Source organism: Lepus europaeus, chromosome 10 (assembly GCF_033115175.1).
Source record: "Lepus europaeus isolate LE1 chromosome 10, mLepTim1.pri, whole genome shotgun sequence".
In the NCBI taxonomy this organism is placed as follows: domain Eukaryota; kingdom Metazoa; phylum Chordata; class Mammalia; order Lagomorpha; family Leporidae; genus Lepus; species Lepus europaeus.
This window is the reverse complement of record NC_084836.1, coordinates 64,409,542-64,435,786: the sequence shown is the minus strand read 5'-3', so window position 1 is coordinate 64,435,786 and position 26,245 is coordinate 64,409,542. Positions and strand designations below refer to the sequence as shown.

General features: G+C 52.1%; 1 protein-coding gene across 2 annotated transcripts in view; it reads right to left on the bottom strand.

Annotated features, from left to right (window-relative positions):
* Window positions 1-1,058: 1,058 nt before the first annotated feature.
* Window positions 1,059-26,245, bottom strand: part of TIMELESS (timeless circadian regulator) — a 33,885-nt gene continuing 8,698 nt past the window's right edge. The window contains exons 2-30 of one of the 2 annotated variants that reach the window (XM_062203442.1): window positions 21,435-21,588; window positions 20,820-20,973; window positions 20,585-20,699; window positions 20,439-20,501; window positions 20,126-20,227; window positions 19,794-19,949; window positions 19,433-19,566; window positions 19,157-19,244; window positions 18,690-18,866; window positions 18,121-18,338; window positions 17,840-17,943; window positions 17,571-17,740; window positions 12,102-12,236; window positions 11,847-12,001; window positions 8,487-8,584; window positions 8,273-8,399; window positions 7,978-8,179; window positions 7,556-7,701; window positions 6,608-6,693; window positions 6,400-6,517; window positions 6,233-6,315; window positions 5,906-6,048; window positions 5,568-5,745; window positions 5,419-5,487; window positions 5,204-5,322; window positions 2,684-2,900; window positions 1,806-1,892; window positions 1,600-1,715; window positions 1,059-1,407 (exon numbers count right to left, since the gene is read on the bottom strand). In XM_062203442.1, coding sequence (XP_062059426.1) covers window positions 1,642-1,715; window positions 1,806-1,892; window positions 2,684-2,900; window positions 5,204-5,322; window positions 5,419-5,487; window positions 5,568-5,745; window positions 5,906-6,048; window positions 6,233-6,315; window positions 6,400-6,517; window positions 6,608-6,693; window positions 7,556-7,701; window positions 7,978-8,179; window positions 8,273-8,399; window positions 8,487-8,584; window positions 11,847-12,001; window positions 12,102-12,236; window positions 17,571-17,740; window positions 17,840-17,943; window positions 18,121-18,338; window positions 18,690-18,866; window positions 19,157-19,244; window positions 19,433-19,566; window positions 19,794-19,949; window positions 20,126-20,227; window positions 20,439-20,501; window positions 20,585-20,699; window positions 20,820-20,973; window positions 21,435-21,531 — 3,615 coding nt within the window. In that variant the 5' untranslated portion in view covers window positions 21,532-21,588 and the 3' untranslated portion in view covers window positions 1,059-1,407; window positions 1,600-1,641. Of the gene's footprint in view, window positions 1,716-1,805; window positions 1,893-2,683; window positions 2,901-5,203; window positions 5,323-5,418; window positions 5,488-5,567; window positions 5,746-5,905; window positions 6,049-6,232; window positions 6,316-6,399; window positions 6,518-6,607; window positions 6,694-7,555; window positions 7,702-7,977; window positions 8,180-8,272; window positions 8,400-8,486; window positions 8,585-11,846; window positions 12,002-12,101; window positions 12,237-17,570; window positions 17,741-17,839; window positions 17,944-18,120; window positions 18,339-18,689; window positions 18,867-19,156; window positions 19,245-19,432; window positions 19,567-19,793; window positions 19,950-20,125; window positions 20,228-20,438; window positions 20,502-20,584; window positions 20,700-20,819; window positions 20,974-21,434; window positions 21,589-26,245 lie in introns of both variants that reach the window. The other variant, XM_062203441.1, reaches the window with a different exon arrangement.

Here is a 26,245-nt window from a genome sequence, read left to right as displayed (position 1 = left end):
AATTCCTTTGGTAGAAGAAAAATGACTTCTAGTAGAAATAGGATATATATGAATGAACAATATAAGAAATTATAATCATGTGGGTAAATATGTCTTTTAAGAGAGAATTGACTATTTAAATAAAAAACAATGTAGTGTAGGGTTTAACATGTAAAGATAAAATGTGTAGCAATAGCACCATGGCATAGAGGGAAAATGGAAGTACACATGTTAAGTTTTCCATTTAAAAAAAAATTATTTTATTTACTTGAAAGACAGAGTTACAGAGAGAGGTAGAGATGGAGAGAGAAAAGTCTTCTCTCTGCTGGTTCACTCCCCAAGTGGCCACAACGGCCAGGGCTGGGCTGGTCTGAAGCCAGAAGCCAGGAGCTTCTTCTGGGTCTCCCACATGGGTTCAAGGACCATCCTTTGCTGCTTTCTCAGGCAGGTTATCAGGGAGCCAGATCAGAGGTGGAGCAGCCAGGACTTGAACCTGCTGGTGCTGCAGGCTGGAGCTTTAACCCACTGTGCCACAGCACCAAACCCCGGTTAAGTTTCTGACACTGTACAGTAAGTACTTACGATAAGTTAAAGATGTATACTTTAAACCCTAAAACAAACCAAAATACCAAAGCAATGAGTTATAGCTAATAAGCCAACAACAGAGATAAGATGGAATCATAAAACATATTCAGTTTAACCAAGAGCAGGAAAAAGAAGAGGAAAGGGGAAAAAAGAATGCATGGAACACATAGAAAATAAATGGTAAGATAACAGATTTAAATCTAACAATATGAATAATCGTATTAAATATAAATGGACTAAACGCCCAAATTAAAAGGCAGACTATCAGATTGGATAAAAGAAAAAAAATCCAACTGCATGCTTCCCACAAGAGATTCACTTGAAGGATGGAGAAAGCTATACCATGCTAACACTAATCAACAGAAAGTTGTGGTGCCTATATCATATCAGAAAAGTACACTTCAGGATCCAGTGCTGTGGTGGGGTTAGAGCCCTAGCTTGCAGCACCAAAAATGCAGCTGTAGAACTTGACAGATTGGCAATTCAGAATGAGATCAACAACTTTAATTGTTCATGTTTAATTCAATACCAAGCATAAACAACACACATTCATCATCTGGAGAATGACAGCATCCCAACCCGACTTCAGCAGCAGGAATTGGGCTCAAGCTGGTACGTAGGGGGTGATCACAGGAAAAAGGAAAACGAGGACAGAGGCATCTAGTGCTTCTAGTGGTGCAGCACCCCCACCCACTGCGTTGTGTAGCTCTCCATCCGGGGCTGGGACCGAGCTCCGGCACAAAGTCTAGAGGAACAGAACAACGAGCGGGTCCAGGGAAGCTTCTGCAATTCACTCACTTCTCTCATTTGCTAAGGGGCTCTGGCAGCCAGAAGAAATGGTTCCTAGAAGAGAAGATTAGGTCTCCAGAGGGCTGCCGGGCTCATCAATGAAACTGGCAGAGGCGGGACGGACTGCAGAGGAGTCCAACACTGTTGCCTAAAAACCCGGGATCCTAAGCCCACGGCGAAGCCCAGGACTCTACTGCTTGTGCCCAGGAAGGGGAAATCCGGGGCCCCGGCCTGACTCGGACGTGCCATCTGCAGTCAGGTCTATCTCGGCCCCAGGCTTCTGGGTCTTCAGTCGCTCTCGTCTTCGTCCTCAATCTGGAACCGTTTCTTCTTCTGGGTTCTCGGGGCTCCCAGTTCTGGTGCTGTGGGAACGACAGGGGTGAAAGACAGAATATCTAAATTTGTTTAAAGGTAAGGAGGGTGGCAGCAAGGGTCTCAGCTCCCATCCTTACCCTCCTCCTGTTCCTCGTCGCTGTCCAGAAGCTGTCGCTTCTTGGGTGCTACTGTCAGCTGCTCCTGCTCATCAGCCGTCCCCTCCTCTGAAGTGACACAAGAGGCACAAAGTCAGGGGCCCGGGCTGCCAGGGTGCAGATAGGACTCATCCCCCTAAACCAATGTGGAGGGCAGTCCTCAAAGCCTTATGCTAATGGTTTGAAAAGGGTGTGAATTTAACCTGTGATGTTGAGGTGAGGTCTTTGGGGGTGATTAGATTAAGTTGCTGGGGTGGAGCTGCATGATTGAGTGAATCTTGGTGGCCTTATAAGGAGAGGGACAGAAATAAACATGCTCACCTGCCACGTGCACTACAGTTCCGGGGGGACCTTACCAGAGCCTGCAGCATAGTGTTTGAACTTGAACCCCCAGAATCATGAGCCAAAATTCTCTTTTCTCTACAAAGTTAGGCTGCCTATGGTATTTCATTTAACAAAAGGCTGGGAGGCGGGCTTTTAGCCTAGTGGCTTAATTAAGACACTTCCCTCCCCCATCAGAGTGCCTGGGTTTGACTCTGGGCTCCAGCTCGGACTCTGGTTTCCTGCCAGTGCAGACCTGAGAAGGCCCCTGTCACCTACGTGGGAGACCTGCATTCCATTCTCTGCTCCTGGCTTCTGCCCCCGCCCCGCCTCAGCAGCTGTGGGCATTTGGAGAGTGAATCAGTAGATGAGAGCTCTCTTCCTCGGTTTCTCTGCTTCTCAAAGAATAAGGTGTAGAAATTTTAAAAGGAAAAGTCTGACTGGTACACGGGGGCCCTCCTATGCCTGAAGTACCTCTCTGCCTCAGCACTGATAGGCAGGCACACAGTGAGGAGTGACAGACAAGCGGTCACACTTACCCTCTGGAGTTGCCAGGCTTGCTTTCTTCTTACGAGCTAATACGAGGGCCTGCAGGGCTTCGGCTCGGTGCTCCTCACTGGGGCCTTGCTCCCCAGGGACCTCAGAGTCTTGCTCTGGTTGCAGCTTCTCTCCCCCCTCCTCTAGCTGACTCAAAGAAGCTGCTGCTCTCCGGAGCTGGGTGGGGCTCAGCTTAGCTGGAATTCGCCAGAAGGTTTCCTGTAGGGGCAAAGCAGTTGAAAATGACAGCGAAGGGAAAGGAGCAACCTTGACTGCAGCACATGTTGTTATTTTTTCACTGAATAAATGTGACCCTCCTTAATGAAGGTGCACAAGGGTTGTGAATGTTGCTGTTTATCCAAAACAGGCCCAATGTCTAGCATGGCGCCTGCTACATTAAGGGGTAAGATACTGATTGGAGGGCTGGTGGTGTGGCATAGGCTAAACCTCTGCCTGTGGTGGCAGCATCCCATATGGGTGCTGGTTTGTGTCCCAACTGCTCCCCTTCCAATCCAGCTCTCTGCTATGGCCTGGGAAAGCAGTAGAAGATGGCCCAAGTGCTTAGGCCCCTGCACCCACATGGGAGATCCAGAAGAAGCTCCTGGTTCCTGGCTTCAGATCAGCCCTGCTCTGGCCATTGTGGCCATTTGGGGAGTGAACCAGTGGATGGAAGACCATTCTGACGGTCTCTCCCTCTCTGTAAGTCTACCTTCTCACATAAATAAAATCTTAAAAAGTGGGGAGGGAGACAAGGGGATAAGATACTGCTTGGAATGCCTGCATCCCACATTAGAGGGCCTGGATTTGAGTCTTGCCAGCTTCCTGCCGATGGATACCCTGGGAGGAAGCAGGGGATTGCTCAAATGATTGTCACCCATGTGGGAGAGTTGAATTGAGTTCCAGGCTCCTGGCTTTGGCCTGTCAGCCCCGGCTGTTGAGGGCATCTCAGTCTCTCTCTGTGTCTCCATCTGCCTTTCAAATAAAAATAGATAAGCTTTTTTTAAAAAATATTTATTTCTTATTTAGAAAGGTAGAGTTACACACAGAGAAAAGGAGACACAGAGATTTTCCATTAGCTGGTTCACTCCACAGGGGTCACACAGCCAAGGCTGGGCCAGGCTGAAGCCAAGAGCTTTTTCTGGGTCTCCCTCATGGGTGGCGGGGCCCAAGCACTTGGACCATCTTCTGCTGCTTTCTGAGGTGCGTTAGCAGGGAGCTGGATCAGAAATGGAGGAGCCAGGACTGGAACCAGCACCCATATGGAATGCTGGTGTTGTAACTAGCTGCCTAACTTCTGTGCCAGAAGCCCCAAGAAATAAAACTTTACAAGAAGTAAATGCAGTTAATTGGGATAAATAAATGAATGGATCCTGGGGATCTACAGGTGAATCAGGTATGAGCCTTGCTCTCACACTCTGATGGAAGAAAGAGTGAATTTGCTGTAATCTTATAGTATTGGACTATAACAAGGGAAGCAACAATGACCAGGTACCAGGTGAGTACACTGAGGGGGTGTGGTTGGGCTGCCTTTTCATCAGGAAGATAGATGGGGGATGTATGTGCATGAATGCAAGTATCATCTTTGCATGTATGTACGTGCCATCCCGTGTGTGTGGATGTGTGGATGCATGTGTGTAAGTATCACATTGTATGCGTGGATGTGTGTGCAGATGTATCTTGTATGTGCAAATGTGTGTGTACATGTCATATTGTATGTGTGGATGTATCATCTTGTGTGTGGATGTGTGTGTACCCATCATCTTGTATGTGTGTACGTGTCATCTTGTGTGTGTGTGTGGATGTGTAGGTACATGTGTGTGTACATATCATCTTGTAGGTGTGTATGTGTGTGTATGTATGTGTACACATCATCTTGTGTGTGTGGATGTGTGTATACATGTGTGTACATATCATCTGGTGTGTATGGATGTGTGTGTACACATTATCTTGTGTGTGTGGATGTGTGTATACATTATCTTGTGTGTATGGATGTGTGTGTATACATTATCTTGTGTGTGTGGATGTGTGTATACATGTGTGTACATATCATCTGGTGTGTGTGACTGGGACCTTCCAATGGAGGGAAGGGAAAGCAGTCCAGGGTGACTATGGCGTAAAGTAGGTGAGCGTGTGGCATGGCCATGAGGTTACAATGTCGGCCAAGGCTGGGCATGCCGCCTGCAGGTTGTGGATTCTCTTCTGCAAGCAGTGGGGGGAACCACCAGTGCCCTGGACAGCGATTGGCAACTTATACTGTATTTTAGAAACATAAATCTTGGGGTGCTGTGGAAGATGGATTCAGGGGATTCACTGGAGTGAAGAAGACCAGCAGGAGTCTCAGCGTCTGAGAGATGACAAGGTGATGAGGAAGCCAGACAAAGTGAACAAGAAGGATGAGGGGTGATGAAGACAACGGGGGGAAGAGAGATGACAAGATGAGGATGGAGTGGCCAGAGAAAGGGAGGACCTGTGTTCTGAAGTGGGACAACATGTGTTGGCCAGCACTGTACCTGGGTACCTACCTGCCCACTCGCAGGGGGCCGAACCCCTAGCTTGCGCAACAGCTGCTGAAACTGCTCATTTTCCATTGCTTCCTCATTTTCTTCTGTCAGTGGCACCAATGGAACTGCCTGGGAGCAGCCTAGGACAGGTCGACACTCATATGAAAGAACTGGTCTTCCAACCCACGGCTGGTCTCTGGCGGCTTCCAGCCCTCCTAGAACCTTCTGTCACTTACCATCTTCTTCCCGATCATCTGCTACGCGGATCAGACAGTTCTGGAGCCACAGGATGGGAGCAGAAAAGCCTAAGGGCAAAAGGGAGGCTTCTCTTTGACTCCTGCTCCCACCCTCTACCCGAGACACTGCTCCCAAGCAAGGTCCTTACCTTCCTGCCGCAGGCCCTGACCGAGGCTCTCAGTTGTAAATGCTGAGCTGCCCTGGACTTGTTCCGCTTCCCAGCCCTCCTCCGTCTCTTCATCTCCTTCACTCTCTTCCTCTGGCAGGTTTTCCTCCTCCTCCAGATCTTCCTGGGAAAAATCTTTCAGGGACTCCTCTCCACTGGGCTGCAATCCATCGGGGGTGGGGAGGGATGGAACAGGAGGCAATGTGAGGAACTCAGTGGCGTCTTCTTGTCCCCATCCTGCCGGAGGGTCTGGGTGGGCTCTCCGAAGGAGCACTTCCGGGAAGGGGCCCAAGCCGGTAGAGGCGGGGCAAGATTGTTACCAGGCTGCTGGGCACCGGCTTCTTCCGCCGTTTTTTGTACAGCTCCCGCCGCTCAGTCACCAGCCCCAGAGCCAGCAGTTTATCTACAACTCGGGCGCGTGAGCGTTTGGCCGTGATGTTCTTCATGATGTGACCCAGGACGTCTACGGAGAGGGCGTGCGTGAGGACCCCAGAGCAGTAGGGGAAAGGGTTTAGTAAAGGAAGTCAGAGGACATGGACAAATGGGGACGGCTCATTTCCCCCAAGAGAGACGCTTCCAAACAAAGCACGTGGCAGAAGGGGTGGACGAAGGGTGGAAGGAACAGAAACCTGCAGCGGGGCACTCACCATCCGAGTCCTGGAACTCCTCAAACAGCCGCTGCAGCTCCAGTTCCTGGTCCTCTGTCCACAGCACAATGTTCGTCCCTTTCCTGCTTAGGGGGAGTCAGTGAAGGGGCCCAGGGAGAGGACAGCACACCCCCCACCCGGATGCCCTCCACAGCATGCGCCCCCACCTCTGGAAGTCCTTGGCACTGTTGGCCAGTCCCAGCCTCACCAGGTGGTGGATGACCTGCTTACGCGTTCGAGGAACGGCTTTCAGACGTGCCAGGATGGCTTCCACCACATCCTCACCTGTGTGGACAGGGAGTGAGGCGGTGAGGAAGGGTCCTCCGGAGCGCAGGACGCCCCCTTACAAGTGCTTCAGGTCGCAAGGCCTCACACCTTCCACGTCCTTATGGGCAAGGTACAGTTCCCGAAGCTGGGTCTCTTCCTCTGGGCTCCATGCAGGGGCCCGGTGACTGGATGATCTGCAGGGTGGAAGAGAGCATGGAGGTTGCTGGCCCAAAAAGGAGACCAGAGGCCCTCCCTCACCAGTTCTGAAAGGAACAAGAAGGGCAAGGTGGGCAGCTTGAAGGAGCTGGCTAGCAGAGGCCTGCACTGTGCTTCCTCTCTGGGCTGGGCCCATGCAACCTGACGTTCCAGGGGCTGAGAGGATTATGGGAAAGAGAGAGAGGTATGAGAGGAGAGGCGCTGAGCCAGTCAGGGAAAGAGGACAGACCTTTCTCTGCATGCTTGTGGGGGAGGTACGGCACACACACACCCCCGCCCCCGTGACGGCATGTGAAGGAGAAGGAAGCGAGTAGCCTGCGCACGTGGGCTCTAGTCCCTGCTCCTCCTGAGTAATCTTAGGTAAAGCATTTTACCATCTGGGCCTCTTTTTTCTTTTCTTTTTTTTAAAAGACATATTTATTTATTGAAAGTCAGGGTGAAAGAGAGATAGAGATCAGTCTTCCATCCTCTGGTTCACTCCCCAAATGGCCACAATGGCCGCAACTGGGCCAGACCGAAGCCAGGAGCCAGGAGCTGCTTCTAGGTTTCCCATGTGGCTGACAGGGGCCCAAGCACTTGGGCCATCTTCTGCTGTTTTCCTAGGCGCATCAGCAGGGAGCTGGATCAGAAGTGGAGCAGCCGGGACTCGAACCAGTGCCCATAAGGGATGCTGGCATTGTAGGCAGCAGCTTTACCAGCTGTACCCCAGCACCAGTCCCCCGGGCCTGTTTTTTTACCAGTGATGGGGAAACATCAGCCGTCATGATTTGCAAGTCTTTCAGCCCTGACACTCTGCCTCACCTTCCCCTCCTGCTCATCCTTGCCCGTCCCCAAACTCACCCGGCATCCAGGGAGCCATAGCCCTCCGTCATTTCTCGAACCACAGCTGTGTTCTTCCAGAACAGTAGCTCCACAAAGGCTTTCTGGTTGACTGCGGCCAATGCAAAGAACTTGCCCAGGATATATTTGGCAAAAGTCACCAGCTCCTACAGAATGAAAGGCTGCTATGAGGCTTGTGGCCCAGATGGATACACGAAGCTGGCCTCTAGCTGTTCTCTCCACCTGTTCGCAGCTGCCCCGTCCTCACTCTGCCTCTCTTCTATCCTTCCCCACGTGGCTCTCAGCCTGCCTGCCGCCTTCTTCATCATCTCATCTCCCGGTCCTGGATGTCTCTCAGCATCCTCTGTCTCCCAAAGGCCATCTATTTACTCCAGGCCTCTGACACCTCCTCCCCCAGACCCCACCCCTTGGAGTTCCCTCACTTTGTAGGCTCCAGCAGCAGGGTCACTGAGCAGCCGGTTGAAGAGGCAGAAGACCGAGAGCTGGAAGAGCAGGGCTTCCATCTTGAGGTCGTGGGCCAGCCGGTGCAGCATCTTGATGGCGCAGTGGTTCGTGTGGGCGCTGTTGTGCTGGTAGCTCCGCAGCAGCTGCACGTAGGCTCGCACAACAGTGGAGCAGGCGAAGCTGCACCAACACAGGCAGGGAGAAGGTCAGCTCGAGGCCTGCTCATCCTCACAGTCGCCACCCCGGAACCAACACAGCCCTGTCGGCCCGCACCGTTTCAGGTAGTCCACGAAGTTAAATTCTTTCTCTGACACCTGGACTTCTCGTAATTCCTCCTCCTCCTCCTCCTCCTCCTCCTCCTCTTCTTCCTCTGCCCCTTGTTCCTCTGGCCCCTGCTGCCCTACACAAACATGAGGATCACTGGGTCTGCGTTACCCTGGCGCTGGAGAGCAGCTGGCAGGAGAGACACGAGGGGACGGAGACTCACGGGGGAGCGGAGCGCAGAGGATTTCTTTCAGCAGCTGGGTCTCCTCCTCTGGGGAAACGTCCGGAGAGCCGAACACATCTCCTTCTGGCCACACCTCCCTGGGGCGAGGAGAGAAAGAAGGCTTGGAAGAGGGAGAAGGGATTTAAACTTATTTCCCACATCAGCTAGAGAAAGAATGCAAACTGAAACCTCAGAGATGAAACAAGACTCTAGGGAGAGCTTTGCCCCTAAGCCACAATGCAATAAAAATCATGTAAGAACAAAACGTGAATGATCTAAATGTCTGACAACTGGATGAGCAGCTGTATGTAGTCACATAACAGTGATTTTCTTTATTAAGATTTATTTATTTATTTGAAAGACAGAGTTACAGAGCAGCAGAGGCGGGGGCAGGGGGCAGGGGGCAGTTTCCATCCGCTGGTTCACTCCCCAAATGGCCACAACAGCTGGAGCTGGGCCGATCTGAAACCAGGGTGCAGAGGCCCAAGGAGCTGGGCCATCTTCCACTGCGTTCCCAGGCCATAGCAGAGAGCTGGATCAGAAGAGGAGCAGCCGGGATTCAAACTGGCACCCATATGGGAAGTCGGCACTGAAGGCAGCAGCTTTACCCACTACAACTATCATACCTGTCCTGTAACACTGTTTTAAAGCCATCAACAATTATAGTGAGAAATGATGCTTCAAATACACTAAGAAAATGTGAATCAGCCTGTATAGTATTTTATTTTTGTAAAAGGAGACATATGGACAATGTTTCTCTCTGTATGACAAAGAAAAACATCTAGAAGGCTATTCTTCAAAACGTAATGATGGTTCCCTTTGGTTAGTAGCATCATCTCTACTTTTTTCCACCATTTCACTGTACTTTCTGATATTTCTCAAAAATGGCAAAAGGTGTGGGCATTTGGGGCAGTGGTTAAGATGCCACCTGGAATGCCCACATCACATAACCAAGTCTCTGGTTTTGAGTCCCAGATCCACCTCCAACCCAGTTTCGGCCAATACACATCCTGGGAGGCAGCAGGAATGCTCAGTGCTTGGGCCCTGTCCCCTACAAGGGAGGCCCAGGGGTGAGTTCCAGGCTCCTGGCTTTATCTTGGCCCAATCATGATTGTTGCAAGCATTTGGGGAGTTAACCAGTGGATGGAAGAGCTCTTTGTGTGCTCTCAAATGACAATCTAATAAAAAATCTCCAGGAATCAGTGCTGAGTACAGGAGCCCAGGAACCTCTCATGGGACCTGCTTTTTTCTTTTTTAAAATTTATTTATTTGAGGGGCCAGCGCCACGGCTCACTTAGTTAATCCTCCACCTGCGGCACCGGCATCCCATATGGGCACCGGGTTCTAGTCCTGGCTGCTCCTCTTCCAGTCCAGCTCTCTGCTGTGGCCCGGGAGGGCAGTGGAGGATGGCCCAAGTTCTTGGGCCCCTGCACCCACATGGGAGACCAGGAGGAAGCACCTGGCTCCTGGCTTCAGATCAGCACAGCGCGCAGGCTGTAACAGCCATTTTGGGGGGTGAACCAGTGGAAGGAAGACCTTTCTCTGTCTCTCTCACTGTCTAACTCTGCCTGTCAAATAACAAAAAAATTATTTATTTGAAAGGAGAGTGACAGAGAGAGAGAGAGAGAGAGAGAGAGAGAGAATCTTCCATCTACTGGATCACTCCCCAAATGGCTGCAACAACCAGGGCTGCGCCAGGCTGAAGCCAGAAGCCAGGAACTCCATTTGGGTCTCTCATGTGTATGGCCGGGACTGAAGTACTTGAGCCATCATTTGTTGCCTTCCTAGGTACATTAGCAGGAAGCTGGATCAAAAGCTGAGGAATAGGGGCTGGCACTGTGGTATAGTGGGTAAAGCCGCCATCTGCAGTGCCAGCATCCCATATGAGTGCTGGTTCGAGACCTGGATGCTTTACTTCCAATCCAGCTCTCTGCTAGGGCCTGGAAAGCGGTAGAAGATGGCCCAAGCCGGTGCCGTGGCTCACTAGGCTAATCCTCTGCCTTGTGGCGCCGGCACACCGGGTTCTAGTCCCGGTCGGGGCGCCGGATTCTGTCCCGGTTGCCCCTCTTCCAGGCCAGCTCTCTGCTGTGGCCAGGGAGTGTAGTGGAGGATGGCCCAAATGCTTGGGCCCTGCACCCCATGGGAGACCAGGAGAAGCACCTGGCTCCTGCCATCGGATCAGGGCGGTGCGCCGGCCACAGCGCGCCAGCCGCGGCGGCCATTGGAGGGTGAACCAACAGCAAAAAGGAAGACATTTCTCTCTCTCTCTCTCACTGTCCACTCTGCCTGTCAAAAAATAAAAAAAAAAAAAAAAAAAAAAAAAAAAAAAGAAGATGGCCCAAGTCCTTGGACCCCTGTACCCATGTGAGAGACCTGGAAGAAGCTCCTGGTTCCTGCTTCGGATCAGCTCAGCTCCAGCCGTTGTGGTCATCTGGGGACTGAAGCAGTGGATGGAGGACCTCTCTCTCTCTGCCTCTCCTTCTCTCTCTGTGTTACTCTGACTTTCAAATAAATAAATAAATCTTAAAAAAAAGCTGAGGAATAGGGGCTTATGTTGTGGCATGGCAGGTAAAGCCGCCACTGTGAATCTGGAATCCCTTATGGGCACCAGTTTGTGTCCTGGCTGTCCCACTTCCAAACCAGCTCCCTGAAAATGGCCTGAGAAAGCAGCAGAAGGTGGCCCAGGTGTTTGGGTCCCTGCCACCCATGGGGGAGACCCAGATGAAGCTTCAGCCTGGCCCAGTCCCGGCTGTTGTGGTCATCTGGGAAATGAACCAGTAGATGGAGGCTCTCTCTCACTGTCTCTCCATCTCTCTGTGTAACTCTTTCAGAATAAATACATTTTTTTTTTTCTCCCAAAAAAAGGGGAGGAGTGAGAACTTGGATCAAGCACACTGATATGGGATGGGGGCATCCTAAATGGAGCCAGTGACTTTCTCTCTCTCTCTCTTTTTTTGAACATTATTTACTTATTTATTTATTTGAAAGGCAGTGTGACAGAGAGGGAGAGACAGAGCTAGATCTTCAATCTTTTGGTTCTCTCCCCAAATGGCCACAACAGCTGGGGCTGTTCTAGGCCAAAGCCAGAAGCTTGGAACTCCTTTTAGGTCTCCCAGGTGTGTGGCAGGGGCCCAAGCACTTTCACCACCCTCAGCGCCTTCCTAGGTGTGTTAGTATGCAGCTGGATCTGCAGTGGAGCAGCCAGACTCAAAGCAGCGCTCCACCGTGGAGGTAGATGTCACAAGCTGTGGCTTAACATGCTGTGCCACGACACCTGCCCCTGTGGCACTCTCTCTTTGAAAGCCTCAGAACCACAGTGAAGTCCTCCCCAAAGCCCAGGATGGGCGGCAGCGTTCTTACCGGGCAGACCTCAGGAGGCTCAAAGCCTGAGGGGCCTGGCCAGCCAGGAGGCAGTCTTGGATGCGCACCATGGCTTCCGCCCGCTGTTCTTCCACTGGCACCTCTGAGGCCGCATCAAAGGGAACAACCATGGAGTCTGCACTAAGCTCAGGACTCTAGAGAGATGAGATTATGAGAGCAAAGGGGAGGGGGAGACCTAGATCTTTGGCCCAGAGCACTGTCCTGAAGAAAGATCAGGTTACTGCGACTGCTTACCTGGACACAGCATTGTAACTGCTCAGCCAGGGCTGGCCACATGGCCTCCAGCTCCCCTGGACTACCTGGGACATTACCAGAAGCAGCAGCCTGATCTAGAACCTTCTTCTTCTTCTTCCTCTTCTTTCGTTTGTTCTGTGGGGAAAGAACTGTGTGAGGATGGCAGGACTGAGGAAGTCTTTTTTTTCATTGATGACATACCTATCACAATGCTAGTGCCCATCAGGGCTACTCACAGGCAAGGAAAGCACCAGTGAAGACTGTTACTTTTTTTTTTTTTTTTTTGACAGGCAGAGTGGACAGTGAGAGAGAGAGAGACAGAGAGAAAGGTCTTCCTTTTGCCGTTGGTTCACCCTCCAGTGGCCGCCGCGGCAGGCGCACTGCAGCTGATCCAAAGCCAGGAGTCAGGTGCTTCTCCTGGTCTCCCATGGGGTGCAGGGCCCAAGCACTTGGGCCATCCTCCACTGCACTCCCTGGCCACAGCAGAGAGCTGGCCTGGAAGAGTGGCAACCGGGACAGAATCCGGCGCCCCGACCGGGACTAGAACCCGGTGTGCTGGCGCTGCAGGCAGAGGATTAGCCTATTGAGCCACGGCGCCGGCCAACTTTTATTTTCTTGCCTTTGAGTAGCTTATACTCTAGTCGGGAAGCCACGTAAGTAAACATGAAATTTTAAGACAGTGTGGATAACTGCTGGAATGTGGGTGAATGTAAAAAGCCATGGCAGGGTAAGCTTCTTGATGGGTGCCTGCGTTCAAGCCCCAGTTCCATTCCAGATTCCTTCTAATGTATTCCCTGGTGGGCAGCAGGTGATGGCTCATATACTTTGGTCCCCACCATCCATGTGGGAGACTCAGTCTGAGTTCCTGGCTTTTGGCTTCAGCCTGGCCCAGCTCCAGCTGCTGTAGGCATTTGGGGAGTGAACTAGTAGAGGGTAGAACTCTATATAATCTGTCTTTCAAATAAAATAAATAAATAAAAATTAAAGCCACTGCAAGACTTAGGAACCTCACTGAGTCATTTCTTGGGCCAGAGAATGTTCACCAGAAGCAGTGATATCTTAAAAATTTGCTTACAGAAGAAAAAGATAAGATAAATGAAAAAGCTCTGTAAAATACAAAACACTATGTAAATAAAGCTTACAATTTTTTTTCCTTGAAAAGTAGGAAAGTGAGTCAACACCCGAACATGTCACAGCTGTGAGCCAGGTTTTGGGTGGTTACTCAAAGTTGTGTGTACTAGGAAGTCAGAGGATGGACTGGGAGGCCCTTGAGGTTCATGTTCTATTCAAGGAACTTCTAATTGAACGCATCAGAGGTCAGGAGCATGGGCTTTGAAGACCAGCAGATCTGGATCAGACGCCAGCCATTTGCTGAGACGACCTTGGACAAATTGCCTCGCCATTTTCGTGCATAATGTTAGTGCTTCTGTGAGGGTACATGGAAACTGTGGCCCAAGATCTGACCCAGAGTGAACACTCAATTAATGACAGCACACTCTATCACTGATAATACCGCAGAGCCCTGATGTAAAATGCCTTTGTGCAGAGTCTCACTGCTACAAGTATCCCTAAGTCTGGCTCTGGGTGATTTTTAAGCTGCAACAACTAGGATTATAGGAAGGTTCAGGCAAGAAACGCTGTGTGAACAAAGCAGAATTCCTTGTGGTTTTCCTCTCTAGGCTTTTCATTTCTTACTCCAGTTGGGGCTCATGGACTGATAGTACAAGCCTACCTTTAGGGTTTAGGGACTGACAAGAGCAGCTTGAGTTTGTTCTGTCAGTAACTAATGCAGGTTTAGATTTCAGACCTCCTAACTTTCAACTTGAGGTTCTTTCCATCTCATCACAATGCTTTGGAAGTATAAAGGTATCACACAAAGTTCTTGGAAAATGGAATTAAAAGATAAGTTTTGGCCGGCACTGCGGCTCAATAGGCTAATTCTCCGCCTGCGGCACCGGCACAGCAGGTTCTAGTCCTGGTCGGGGTGCTGGATTCTGTCCCGGTTGCTCCTCTTCCTGTCTAGCTCTCTGCTGTGGTCCTGGAGTGCAGTAGAGGATGGCCCAAGTGCTTGGGCCCTGCACCTGCATGGGAGACCAGGAGAAGCACCTGCTCCTGGCTTCAGATCAGTGCAGTGCGCTGGCCACAGCCGTCATTGGGGGGTGAACCAATGGAAAAGGAAGACCTTTCTCTCTGTCTCTCTCTCTCTCACTGTCCACTCTGCCTATCAAAAAAATAAAATTAAAAAAAGAAGTTTCGGGACGTGTATTTGGCAGTTTTTGGGACACTGGCAATTCATACCCGAGTGTCTAGGTTTGGCTCCTGATTCTGCTCCCAATTCCAGTTCCTGCTAACACGCACCCTGGGAGGCAGAAGTGACGGCTCAAGTACCTTGGTCCCTGCCACGTGAGAGACCTGGATTGAGCTCTAGACTCCTGGCTTTGGCCTGGACTTGCCCCGGCCACAGGCTGTGGGCATATGGAAAGTGAACCAATGGATAGATTTTTCTCTGCCTGTCTCTTAAATAAACACGTTTTATTTTTATTTATTTATTTTTTTGACAGGCAGAGTTAGGTAGTGAGAGAGAGAGAGACAGAGAGAAAGGTCTTCCTTTCTGTTGGTTCACCCCCAAAATGGCCACTACAGCCAGCATGCTGTGCCGATCTGAAGCCAGGAGCCAGGCACTTCCTCCTGGTCTCCCATGCGGGTGCAGGGCCCAAGCACTTGGGCCATCCTCCACTGTCTTCCCGGGCCATAGCAGAGAGCTGGACAGGAAGAAGAACAACTGGGACAGAATCCGGTGCCCCAACTGGGATTAGAACCCGGGGTGCCGGTGCCACAGGTGGAGGATTAGCCAAGTGAGGCGCGGCACCGGCCAAATAAACACATTTTAAAGAAAGGTTAACTTTCGGGCCGGCACCGCAGTGCAGTAGGTTAATCCTCCGCCTGCGGTGCTGGCATCCCATATGGGCACTGGTTCTAGTCCCAGCTGATCCTCTTCCAATCCAGCTCTCTGCTGTGGCCTGGGAAAGCAGTAGAAGATGGCCCAAGTCCTTGGGCCCATGCATCCATATGGGAGACTGGGAGGAAGCACCTGGCTCCTAGCTTCATTTTGACGCAGCTCTGGCCATTGCGGCCATTTGGGGAGTGAAATCAATGGACGGAAGACATTTCTCTCTGTTTCTCCCTCTCACTGTCTGTAACTCTACCTCTCAAATAAATAAAATCTTTTAAAAGAAAAAAATAAATAAATAAAAAAGAAAGGTTAAATTTGAGGGCCAGCAATGTGGCACAGTGGGTTAATGCCCTGGCCTGAAGCACCGGCATCCCTATGGGCGCCAGTTCAAGACCCAGCTGCTCCACTTCCTTTTTTTTTTTTTTTTTTTTATTTATTTTTGACAGGCAGAGTGGACAGTGAGAGAGAGAGAGAGACAGAGAGAAAGGTCTTCCTTTTGCCGTTGGTTCACCCTCTAATGGCCGCCGCGGTAGCGCGCTGCGGCCGGCGCACCGCGCTGTTCCGATGGCAGGAGCCAGGTGCTTCTCCTGGTCTCCCATGGGGTGCAGGGCCCAAACACTTGGGCCATCCTCCACTGCACTCCCTGGCCACAACAGAGAGCTGGCCTGGAAGAGGGGCAACCGGGACAGGATCGGTGCCCCGACCGGGACTAGAACCCGGTGTGCCGGCGCCGCAAGGCGGAGGATTAGCCTGTTGAGCCACGGCGCCGGCCGAGCTGCTCCACTTCCAATCCAGCTCTCTGCTATGGCCTGGGAAAGCCGTAGAAGATAGCCCAAGTCCTTGGGACCCTGCACCCACGTGAAAGACCTGGAAGAAGCTCTTGGCTCCTGGCTTCGGATCAGCGTAGTTCCGGCTGTTGCAGCCAACTGGGGAGTGAACTAGTGGATGGAAGACCTCTCTCTCTCTCTGTGTAACTCTGACTTTCAAATAAACAAATAAATCTTTAAAAAAAAAAAAAAAGAAAGAAAGAAACATTAAGTTTGGAACTGGTGCTGTGGCATAGCAGCACCAGCATCCCATATAGGTGCCAGTTTGAGTCCCAGCTGCTCCACTTCTGATCCAGCTCCCTGTCAATGTGACTGAGAAAGCAGCGGGAGATGGCCCAAGTGTTTGGGCCTGTACCCATGTGGGACACCTGGATGAAGCTCCTGGCTCCTAGCTTCTGCTTGGCCTAGCCCTGGCCAGTGCAGTCACATAACCAGCAGATGGGAGCTCTCTCTGTAATTCTGACTTTCAAATGAATAAATCTTTTTTTTTTTTTTTTTTTTTTGACAGGCAGAGTTAAACAGTGGGAGAGAGACAGAGAGAAAGGTCTTCCTTCCATTGGTTCACCCCCCAAAATGGCTGCTACGGCTGGTGCACTACACCAATCTGAAGCCAGGAGCCGGGTGCTTCTTCCTGGTCTCCCACGCGGGTGCAGGGCCCAAGCACTTGGGCCATCCTCCACTGCCTTCCCGGGCCACAGCAGAGAGCTAGACTGGAAGAGGAGCAACTGGGACAGAATCCGGCGCCCCAACTGGGACTAGAACCCGGAGTGCCGGCACTGCAGGTGGAGGATTAGCCTAGTGAGCCATGGCACTGGCCCAAATGAATAAATCTTTAAAAAAAAAAAAAAAAAGATAGTAGCTAGCAGTGTGGTGTAGCAGGTAAGGCCCACCACCTGCAGTGCTGGCATCCTGTATGGGCGCTGGTTTGAGTACCAGCTGCTCCACTTCTGATCCATCTCCCTGATAATGCACCTGGGAAAGCAGCAGAAGATGGCCCAAGTCGTTGGGCCTGTGCATCTACATGGGAGACTTGGAAGAAGCTCCTGGCTCCTGGCTTTGGATCAGCCTAGCTGAAGCTGTTGTGGCCATTTGGGGAATGAACCAGTGGAAAGAAGACATTTCTCTCTGCCTCTGCCTCTACCTGTCTGTAACTCTGCCTTTCAATTAAATAAATAAATCGTAAAATAAAAATCCTCACTTGCCACTGCTATTTTTTAAAAAAATGTTTATTTTGGTACAAAAATTGAAATTGATGCACACAGTTTTCAAAAAGTTCATAGGAAAAAATGATGCCTTGATTTCAAAATGTTTTTGTACCAAAATAAACCTATCTTTTAATTCTATTTTTCTGGAAGTTTTTTTGAAGTACCCGCATATAACCAGGAGATATTACAGCATAATTTCCAAACTCTAAAATTGTGAATCCCCAGGATTCATGTGCTTAGCACATAGTAGGTGTTTAGTAAATGTTTCCTGAATGAATCTTGATATTTGTGGTAGATTTGTGGTAGGGATCCCTGTAACGGGAGAAGGAAACTGGCAGACTCACATCAGCAGCAACAAGCCTCTTGCCCTCCAGCTCAGAGCAGTGCCAACTGACCAGCGTGGCTACAGAGTGAGGAGATGCAGCCCACTGACCTTGAACCCGCCCTCACCACTCTTTCCACTTTTTGGGGGCTGCCCAAGTACCTGCACCACCAGGTTCCCCCGGCTCCGACAGAAGCGCTCCAGCATCTTGAGAAAGAGGTGGGTGGTTTCCACCAGGTCACGGAGGTAAGAGCGGGGCTGGCATCGCTCATCAAACTTGCGGAAGAGTGCCAGGAATAGCTCTCTGTACTCCATCATGTAGAAAATGTTGTCTAGGAATGGGGAAGAGAGAGGAATGCAAGGACGGTCTGACTGGATGAGGCTGGGCCTGGGAAGGAGATTAGTGAACAGAGGGAAGGCCAGGGCCTCACTCTTGATGATGCGGCTGCTCTCTCTCACAGCCTCATCCGGGAACATGTCCATCTCATTCACTGTAGCCAGCAGCTCCTGATAGGCCTTTAGCGCCAAGTGCATCCTGGGAGTTAAGAGAAAGAGGTCAAATGGAGGTCAAATTAGGGCATGGCTCAAGGGCCAGCAGCCACCCATACCAAAACCAGAATGACCCCGGAGTCCTTGCTCCCCAACATGACCACATGGGCAAAGTACCACACACAATTCAGTTCCCGCTCTGAACCCAGATCACCCCACTGACCGGCGTGCCCAGGAGGCGGCTTCCTTCCGGTCAGTCAGCATCATCTCATAGTAGTTGGTGAGGTTCTGCTCGATGAAGTGGAAGGTGCGGACGCTGAGGGTCTCGGAAACCAGGCCTGGCCGGAAGGAGGCAGCCCGGTTGAAGGCCATGAAGAAAGCCAAGGCCCACATGTAGTAGGTCTCATCGTGCTGCTGAGCTTTCTCCCGGAGCAGGTGATCCTAACGTCCACAGCAAAAGACAAGACGACGATGGTCTCAGGGCTTCCTGCTGGCCTGTGATGGCGGCTGGGCCCTGGACAACCCTGCGGCAAACAATCTCCCACTTTCTCTTGTCTTCCCCGGGTCTCTCCACAGTCCCCGCTCTCCCTCTGAACCCAACTTCTCCAGGGCCCTTTTGTCATGCAACAATGCACTCCCTCCTGGCACCTCTGCCATCTCTCAGGGGCCCCTATGCCCTCCCCTCTACCAGTCTGCCCGCCGGGCCGGCCTCCCCTGGCTCGTCCTCACCACTGGGCCCGTCACCTCTCTGTTCCATCCCTGACCACCTCACATCCTCTTGTAGACTCTCACCTTTACGGATCCCATGAGCCGGTTGTAACAGTTCTCCAGGAACTCGGAGCAGAAGTCTCGGAGGAAGAGCCGCACATTGAGGGCGGAGCGGCGCTGGACGGACAGCTCCTGGGCGGCCCGGCGCCGCTTTGGCACCCTTCGGGGCTGCTTCCCCAAGTCTGAGGTGTAGTTTTGAAACTGGGGGTGCGAGTTGAGGGATTAGAATGACTCCGAACCACCGCACTCCCCTGCTGCTTTACCATGTCCCTGGCTGCTGCACTTGTCTCAGAAGAAACTCTAAACAGGCATTCCCACTGGGGTTCTCAGCGAAGGAAAGGGGACGGCAAGGCAGCTAATGCCAGAAGCGCTCCTTCTCTTCCTGCCACCAACTTTCTAAGCCTAAGAGGAGAGCAGCTCTAACCCCCAGAGTGTCACCCTTCTTATGCCCGCAACTCCGGCATCTCCAGCCCAGCAGTGAGGGTACTCACACTGTGAAGGCCTTTGTGAAAGACGAGGTCCCTCTCCCCGATGGATTTCAACCCCTGGACAATGTATGAGCCCCCAAATCGAGAATGCCTGCGGGGGAGAAAAAGAAAAAAGGTCCAAGGTGATCTCTGGACTATGGGGCAGCTTTGTTCTCATTCGTTCCCATCAGTGCATCACAGGGAGTCGAGGCTGCCCAAGGGCATCTGTCACCACTGCCCCAGAATCTGCCCCAGCCCTGCGCATTCCACCGCACAGCTGCACAGCTCTCTGCCTCGCACCTGCTGCCTCGCTGGAGGGCTCGAGTCTTCTTTTCTGCCATTTCTCGCTGGCGCAACACCTCCAGTTCTGCCACATCTGTGCTCCGCTCCTGAGCCAAGCGGCCCTGCCCTGCTCTTGCCAACTGCTCGGGGTTCTAGATTTGGGACAAGGAGAATAGTCAGTCCTAATCCTGAGTTGACTCCTACTGGGACACAAAGAATCAGCAAAACAGGACTGTCAATGGGACCCATTACTCAAGACATGGCCCCTCTACCTGTCGCCAGCCCTTTCCAGGTAATTCCAGATAATTTAGCCATTACAACAAAAGCAATTCTGGCTACAAAGCAGAAAAGGGGCAGAGGCAACACCCCAGGGCCTCACCTGGTCGCGAAACATAAGAGAGATGATTTCCAGCACGTGTAGGCTCCACTGCTGCTCAGCAGGCGAGCTGGCCAGGAAGAGGAGCAGGTCGTCTAGGCCGCTGAGGTGAATCGCCCAGAGAAGCTGGTCGTGGACACTGGCATCATTGTCGATGCTCTAAGCAGTGAGTGGCAAGGGGAGATGGGGAGCTCCTTCAGTCCCACTGCCCTGCCTTGAGGCTCCCCGGCTCACCCCACAACCAGGGCTCATCCCCCAGCCGCGTCAAGAGGACAAGCAGGTGGAGGGCATTCGACCCAGGCACGCAGGGGACGCAGACTCCCCATGCCCTTCACCTTCTCCTGCTCAACGTCAGCTGGCACGTGCAGAATATTTCTGACCAGCAGCAGAATCCGCTCAATCAGCAGGTTGTCTTCCTCCTGCCGTTCCTCCCAGCCCTGCTCACGGGAAGGAGGGTCAGAGGGAGAGACTCCTCTGGGAGGCAGATGGTCTCCACCCCAGCCAGAGGCCTGAGGCACGGAAGAGAACTGGGCTTTCGAGCAGCCTCCCGGGGCAGCCGGAATCGAGGGACGGATACCCAAGGACCAGGGCCGATAAACCAGCGTCTCCTCCCCAGCCCCGAGGGAGCCTCAGAAGGTGAGGACTCACCAGCTGCAGCAGCTCGTATAAGGTTTCACTGAGGACTCCGAAAGTCTTGTCGCTGGCAAAGGCCTGACATAGGAAACAGGTCCTGAGTAACCCCCTCTTCTCACTGCCTCACACTCAGCCCCAGGGCCTCGGAAGGAAAGCCTCACCTCTTTGTAGGCCTGCAGGTAAGTTAGTACCTGCAGGAAATGGTGCCGGAAGCTGGGCTCCTTAGGCACACTGCCAAAGCAGAGCAAGGCCGGTTGTGTCAGGTTCACCATCAGCCTGGAAGGAAGGAGGGAGGGAGAAGTCGTTAAGGATCCTCACCAGCTGCAAATGCCAAAACCCATTGGCTCAGACTGCCAGTGCTGGCACGTGGTCAAAGTCAGAAAGCTGGGACTGAACCTGACAACAGCATCAAAGAGAGGCTTGTCCTGGCGGTGCTGGGTGAGGATGGGCAGAAGGTCACTCTGCAGGATTTGGGCTGCCCCCAGCTGCTGCCGTATGTCCCGCGTCTCATCCTCATGCCTCAAGTAGCGGATCAAGTCTTTCACACTCTCTTCAGAGACAGGATAAAACATACATATGGGACCCTGGTGAAGTGTCCCCTCACCCCCACCCCAGGCCTATGTGCTTTTCATGCCCATGGCATGAGAAACTCAACAGACCTCTTCAGTTCAAGCAATTATAATTTTTTAAAACTTACATTTTCATTTTATTTGAAAGAGACAGATAGAGATCACCCGCCCATTGGTGCACTCCCCCAAATGCCTGCGATAGCAAGGGCTGGGCCAGGCCAATGACAGGAGCCCAGGATCTCAATCTGGATCTTCCACATGAGTGGCAGGGACTCAAGCACTTGAGCCATCACCGGCTGCCTCCCAGCGTGTGCATTAACAGGAGGTTGGATCAACAGTGGAGGAGCTGGTACTGCCAGCATCCCAGGCAGCATCTTAACCACTGCCCAAATATCCACCTCACAAGCACAGATTTTACCTGCTGCCTCAGAAAGGTACTTACCTAAGCAGTCTGGTTCTTTGTGGTAAGTGTCTCCCTCCAGGTACCCCAGGGCACTACACGTAGCTAGAAGTTCACAGTTCATCATGTACAAGTCCATACATCAGAGGATCAGCCAACAGGGAAGTAAAGAAGAGGGAGATGGAAACGATGAGGCCTGCAGAGATGGGGACAAAAACAAATGCAAGGTGGTCTCCATGACAAGGAGCGAACAAGAACGCCGGTGCCGGGGCGTAACAATAAAGCTGCCGCCTACAGTGCTGGCATCCCATATGGGCACTGGTTCAAGTCCTGGCTGCTCCACTGATTCCTGCTCTCTGCTAATGCCCCTGAGAAAGCAGCAGAGGATGGTCCAAGTCCTTAGGCCTCTGCACCCATGTGGGAGACCTGGAAGAAGCTCCTGGCTCCTGGTTTTGGATCGGTGCAGCTCCGGCCTTTGCAGCCATTTGGGGAGTGAACCAGCAAATGTGAGACCGACCGACCGACCGACCGACCAATCTCTCTCTCTCTCTGCTTCTCTGTAACTCTGCCTTTCAAATAAATAAATAAATAAACCTGAGAGAGAGAGAGAGAGAGGAAGGACAGAGCCTGACACGGCACTTGGAGCCAACTCCTCAATGCTTTGCTTTTATCAGGATCAGAAGTGCTGCTCGCAGCCCCAGGGAAAGCGTTAAGTTCAGGCTTTTACCTGATCAGAACCAAAGAGGCTCCAGCCTGTGGATTATGGACTTGCCCCGACTCCCGCCCAGGGTCTGAAAGTGTGGATAACCGAGCAGGAAGCCAGGCTGGTTAGAGAAGGGCGTTGACTCTGAGACTGTCACCTAAGAGAGCTCTGCCGCCCTGGGACGGTGAGGGGAGGCTCGCCTCTCAGCCGCCCGCAGCTCACAGGGTCACAGCGCCGGCATTCACAGGAATTAAGAAACCTAGCTCTGACCACACAGTGATTCTGCTTAGAGTTTGATACATCCTGGGAGCCCCGGAATTTCTGGGGCACTGTGGATGAGAACAGAACATTCCATTGCTCTCCTCCCCAAAGCTACCCTTAAACCTTGGTAATGTCAGAAGTCAGCCTGGAACAGAATGAGAGAGCAGAGGGAGTGACAAGGGACTGGTGAACTCCCCGTCACTCTCCCTGGAAGAATCATAGCCCGTTTCTGAAGCTTGTCCCCTTCAATTAGGATCCCTTCCCTGTACCCACCGAGGGATAAGCAGGCACTGACCCAGAATCTGGGACGTTTCACAACCCGACACGAGCAACGCACAAACACGCACTGACACACTGCATCCTTTCCCCTGCTCCTATGGAGAATCGGGGACATCCATCAGTGCCAGCCCGTTGGCTCCTACAGCCACACTGCCCTCTGCCCTTGATGGTCTCCACTAAAAAGGCCTTTCCAGGTCCTGGTGCTTACCTCCAGCCCCGGACTCCACCTCTGTTCACACACAGGAAATGTGGAGTGAGCGTCCAAGGACTAAGGTTTAATGTCTGATGTTATCTCCCTGCTTTTACGTAACTCATCCACTTCCTCAGGTTGCCTGCTAACCCCCTAACCATCCCACCTCTGCCCCAGCCCATGTTAACCTACTTTCTGACCACTCAGCCCAGCATATGGGCAGCCAGGAAAGCACTCACTGAGCAACCTACAGAACTGAAGGGAGATTCCCCTTTGCCCTGCCGCACCCCCCTTCTCAGGGACCTGCAGACCCTGGGACCTGGGCTGCAGTGAGACAGGTCAGGGTGCAAGCTCCCTGGCTCTCCTCACAGATACACTGAGCTTCTTCAGAGACCACAGACCGGTGTGTGTGCACATACACATGTTGTGCATGTTAAGACACATATGTGTGCACACACACACGTACCCACACTAAAGGGCTCTCTGCCTGCTGTCTGTGAGTGGCATCCCAGGAAGCTGATGAAAACGGACAGCAGAGCTGCAAAGATGCAGAGTCTGCAGATCCTCCTGCAAACAGGCCACACACAGCATCACACTGTGGTACTACAAGGTGTGAAAGGGTGAAGGCTGGCCAGCACCGTGGCTCAATAGGCTAATCCTCCACCTGCGGCGCCGGCACACTGGGTTCTGGTCCTCGTCGGGGCGCTGGATTCTGTCCCGGTTGCCCCTCTTCCAGGCCAGCTCTCTGCTGTGGCCCGGGAATGCAGTGGAGGATGGCCCAAATCCTTGGGCCCTGAACCCGCATGGAAGACCCAGAAGCACTTGGCTCCTGGCTTCCGATCCGGCCGTAGCGGCCATTGGGGGGGTGAACCAATGGAAAAAAGAAAGACCTTTGGCCGGCACCGTGGCTTAATAGGCTAATCCTCCACTTTGCAGCGCTGGCACACCGGGTTCTAGTCCCGGTTGGGGCGCCGGATTCTGTCCCGGTTGCCCCTCTTCCAGGCCAGCTCTCTGCTATGGCCCGGGAAGGCAGTGGAGGATGGCCCAAGTGCTTGGGCCCTGCACCCCATGGGAGACCAGGAGAAGCACCTGGCTCCTGGCTTCGGATCAGTGAGATGTGCCAGCTGCAGCGGCCATTGAAGGGTGAACCAACGGCAAAAAGGAAGACCTTTCTCTCTGTCTCTCTCTCTCACTATCCACTCTGCCTGTCAAAAAAAAAAAAAGAAAGAAAGAAAAGAAAAGAAAAAAGGAAGACCTTTCTCTCTGTCTCACTGTCCACTCTGTCAAAAAAAAAAAGGGGGGGGTGTGTGTGTGTGAAGGCTTCTAACAGCAGATGGAGCCACGTGTGGGAATGCACCCAGACGACCTCACACAGTCCTCCCAGCCGCCTCCCCTTTACCTCGGCTCCTCCACAGCACACCAATTCTAAGTAGAAGTCAGTATTTGCACTGAGGCCTCTGCTCTCCCCCAGAGGCAGGAACAGCCATCGTGCCTGGATATCAAAGTAAGAGGGGCAGGAGAAAGGAGACAGGGACAAAGCCCTCCTGACCGAGGCGAGGAGGAAAGAGGTTATGTAAGATCCCCTGCAGTTGTGATAACTCCAGGCTGCTAAGCAACACAAGAAATGGGTCAGGCGACTTGTTGTGAAGCGCCCAGGCCGGGGGCCCCTGGCCCCACTCACTGAAAACAGGAATAAAAGAGCTTTCAGTAGGAGTTCCATCCCTCCCTGGTAGACACATGCTATTAAAAATGTCAGCCAGGGACAGAAAACGGGAGTTCACATTCTTCATTCACATCCAGCTAACTGAAAGCTGCGCACCCCGTCTGTCTGGCCTCTCCCTCCTCTCCCTGTTTATAACCTTTGTTGTGCAGTCCCACCCAGCCGCCATTTCCTCTCGGACCCGTGCCTGCTTGCCTCCTCTGGCTGTCAGCCCTCCACCGAGGAACACAAACACACATGTTCTGCAACGCAGAGCCCCCCTCATGGTCCCCAAACCTTGGCCACCTGGAAGGCCTCCCTCCCCTATCCCCAGAGGCACTAAGCCTATCTAACCTGCAAGGCCCAGCTCAAATGGCACTCCTCCGCGAAGTCTTCCCTGATAACCCCAGCAGGACGTGATCCGCCAGCACGCGTCCCTGTATATGGACCTCCTGCTCCACCACCTAACCGCTCTCTTATTACTGCCCAGAACAGTTGTCTTCTCTTAAGTGTTACGCATTTCCGAATAGAATGAATCCAGCAATTTTCATATGGGACACTCTCAGTAAAAACTTTAGAATAAAACCTGGTGTAACCGGGAGTACAGCGCAACAGTCAGAGGACGCTGCAGAGTCTAGCCTTTGCCATTCCTACCCACAAGGACGCCCCTGCCAGGCAGTCACTGCTCCAGAGCTTCTCCCTGGGTTGGCTGAGACTATCAGATCTGTCTTACTGTCTGAGACTCCCCTTGCCCCCAGTCCTGCCCCTCCCTCTTATCCTGACACAGGCATGCTCTTCAATAAACCTCTAGCACCCCTTACTCCATCTGTGTTCGCTTCCTGGAGGACGAGTACTGATGAAGATACCTACCTTTACATGGTTATTGTGAGAATCCAACAAAGTAACTCATATCACTTGCTAAACTGCGATAGATAATAGAGTTTAAATTAAATTACTGGGAGCTGGTGCTGTGGCATAGCAGGTAAAGCTGCTGCTTGCAGTGTCAGCATCCCATATGGGCGCCAGTTCGAGTCCTGGCTACACCACTTCTGATCCAGCTCTCTGCTATGGCCTGGGAAAGCAGTAAAAGATGGCCAAATCCTTGGACCCCTGCATCCATCTGGGAGACCAGGAGGGAGCTCCTGGCTTCGGACTGACGCAACTCTGGCTATTGTGGTCATTTGGGGAGTGAACTAGCAGATTGAAGACCTCTCTCTCTCTCTCTGCCTCTGCCTCTAACTCCACCTTTCAAATAAATAAATCTTTAAGATAAACTAGTGATTATCATGCTTTTTGATTTTATATATCAGTGTTTTCCCCCAAAACTGAGGGACCCATCCTATCTTAACTAATATGGATATTAAATCAATAACTATTAATTTAAAGATTTATTTATTTTTAAAAATTTATTTGAAAGGCAGAGTTACCAGCCAGCGCCGCAGCTCACTAGGCTAATCCTCCACCTGTGGCACTAGCACACTGGGTTCTAGTCCCAGTTGGGGCACCAGATTCTGTCCCAGTTGCTCCTCTTCCAGTCCAGCTCTCTGCTGTGGCCCAGGAAGGCAGTGGAGGATGGCCCAGGTCCTTGGGCCCTGTACCCACATGGGAGATCAGGAAGAAGCACCTGGCTCCTGGCTTCAGATCGGCACAGCGCACCAGCCGCAACGCGCCGGCCATAGCGGCCACTTGGGGGATGAACCAACGGAAAAAAGAAGACCTTT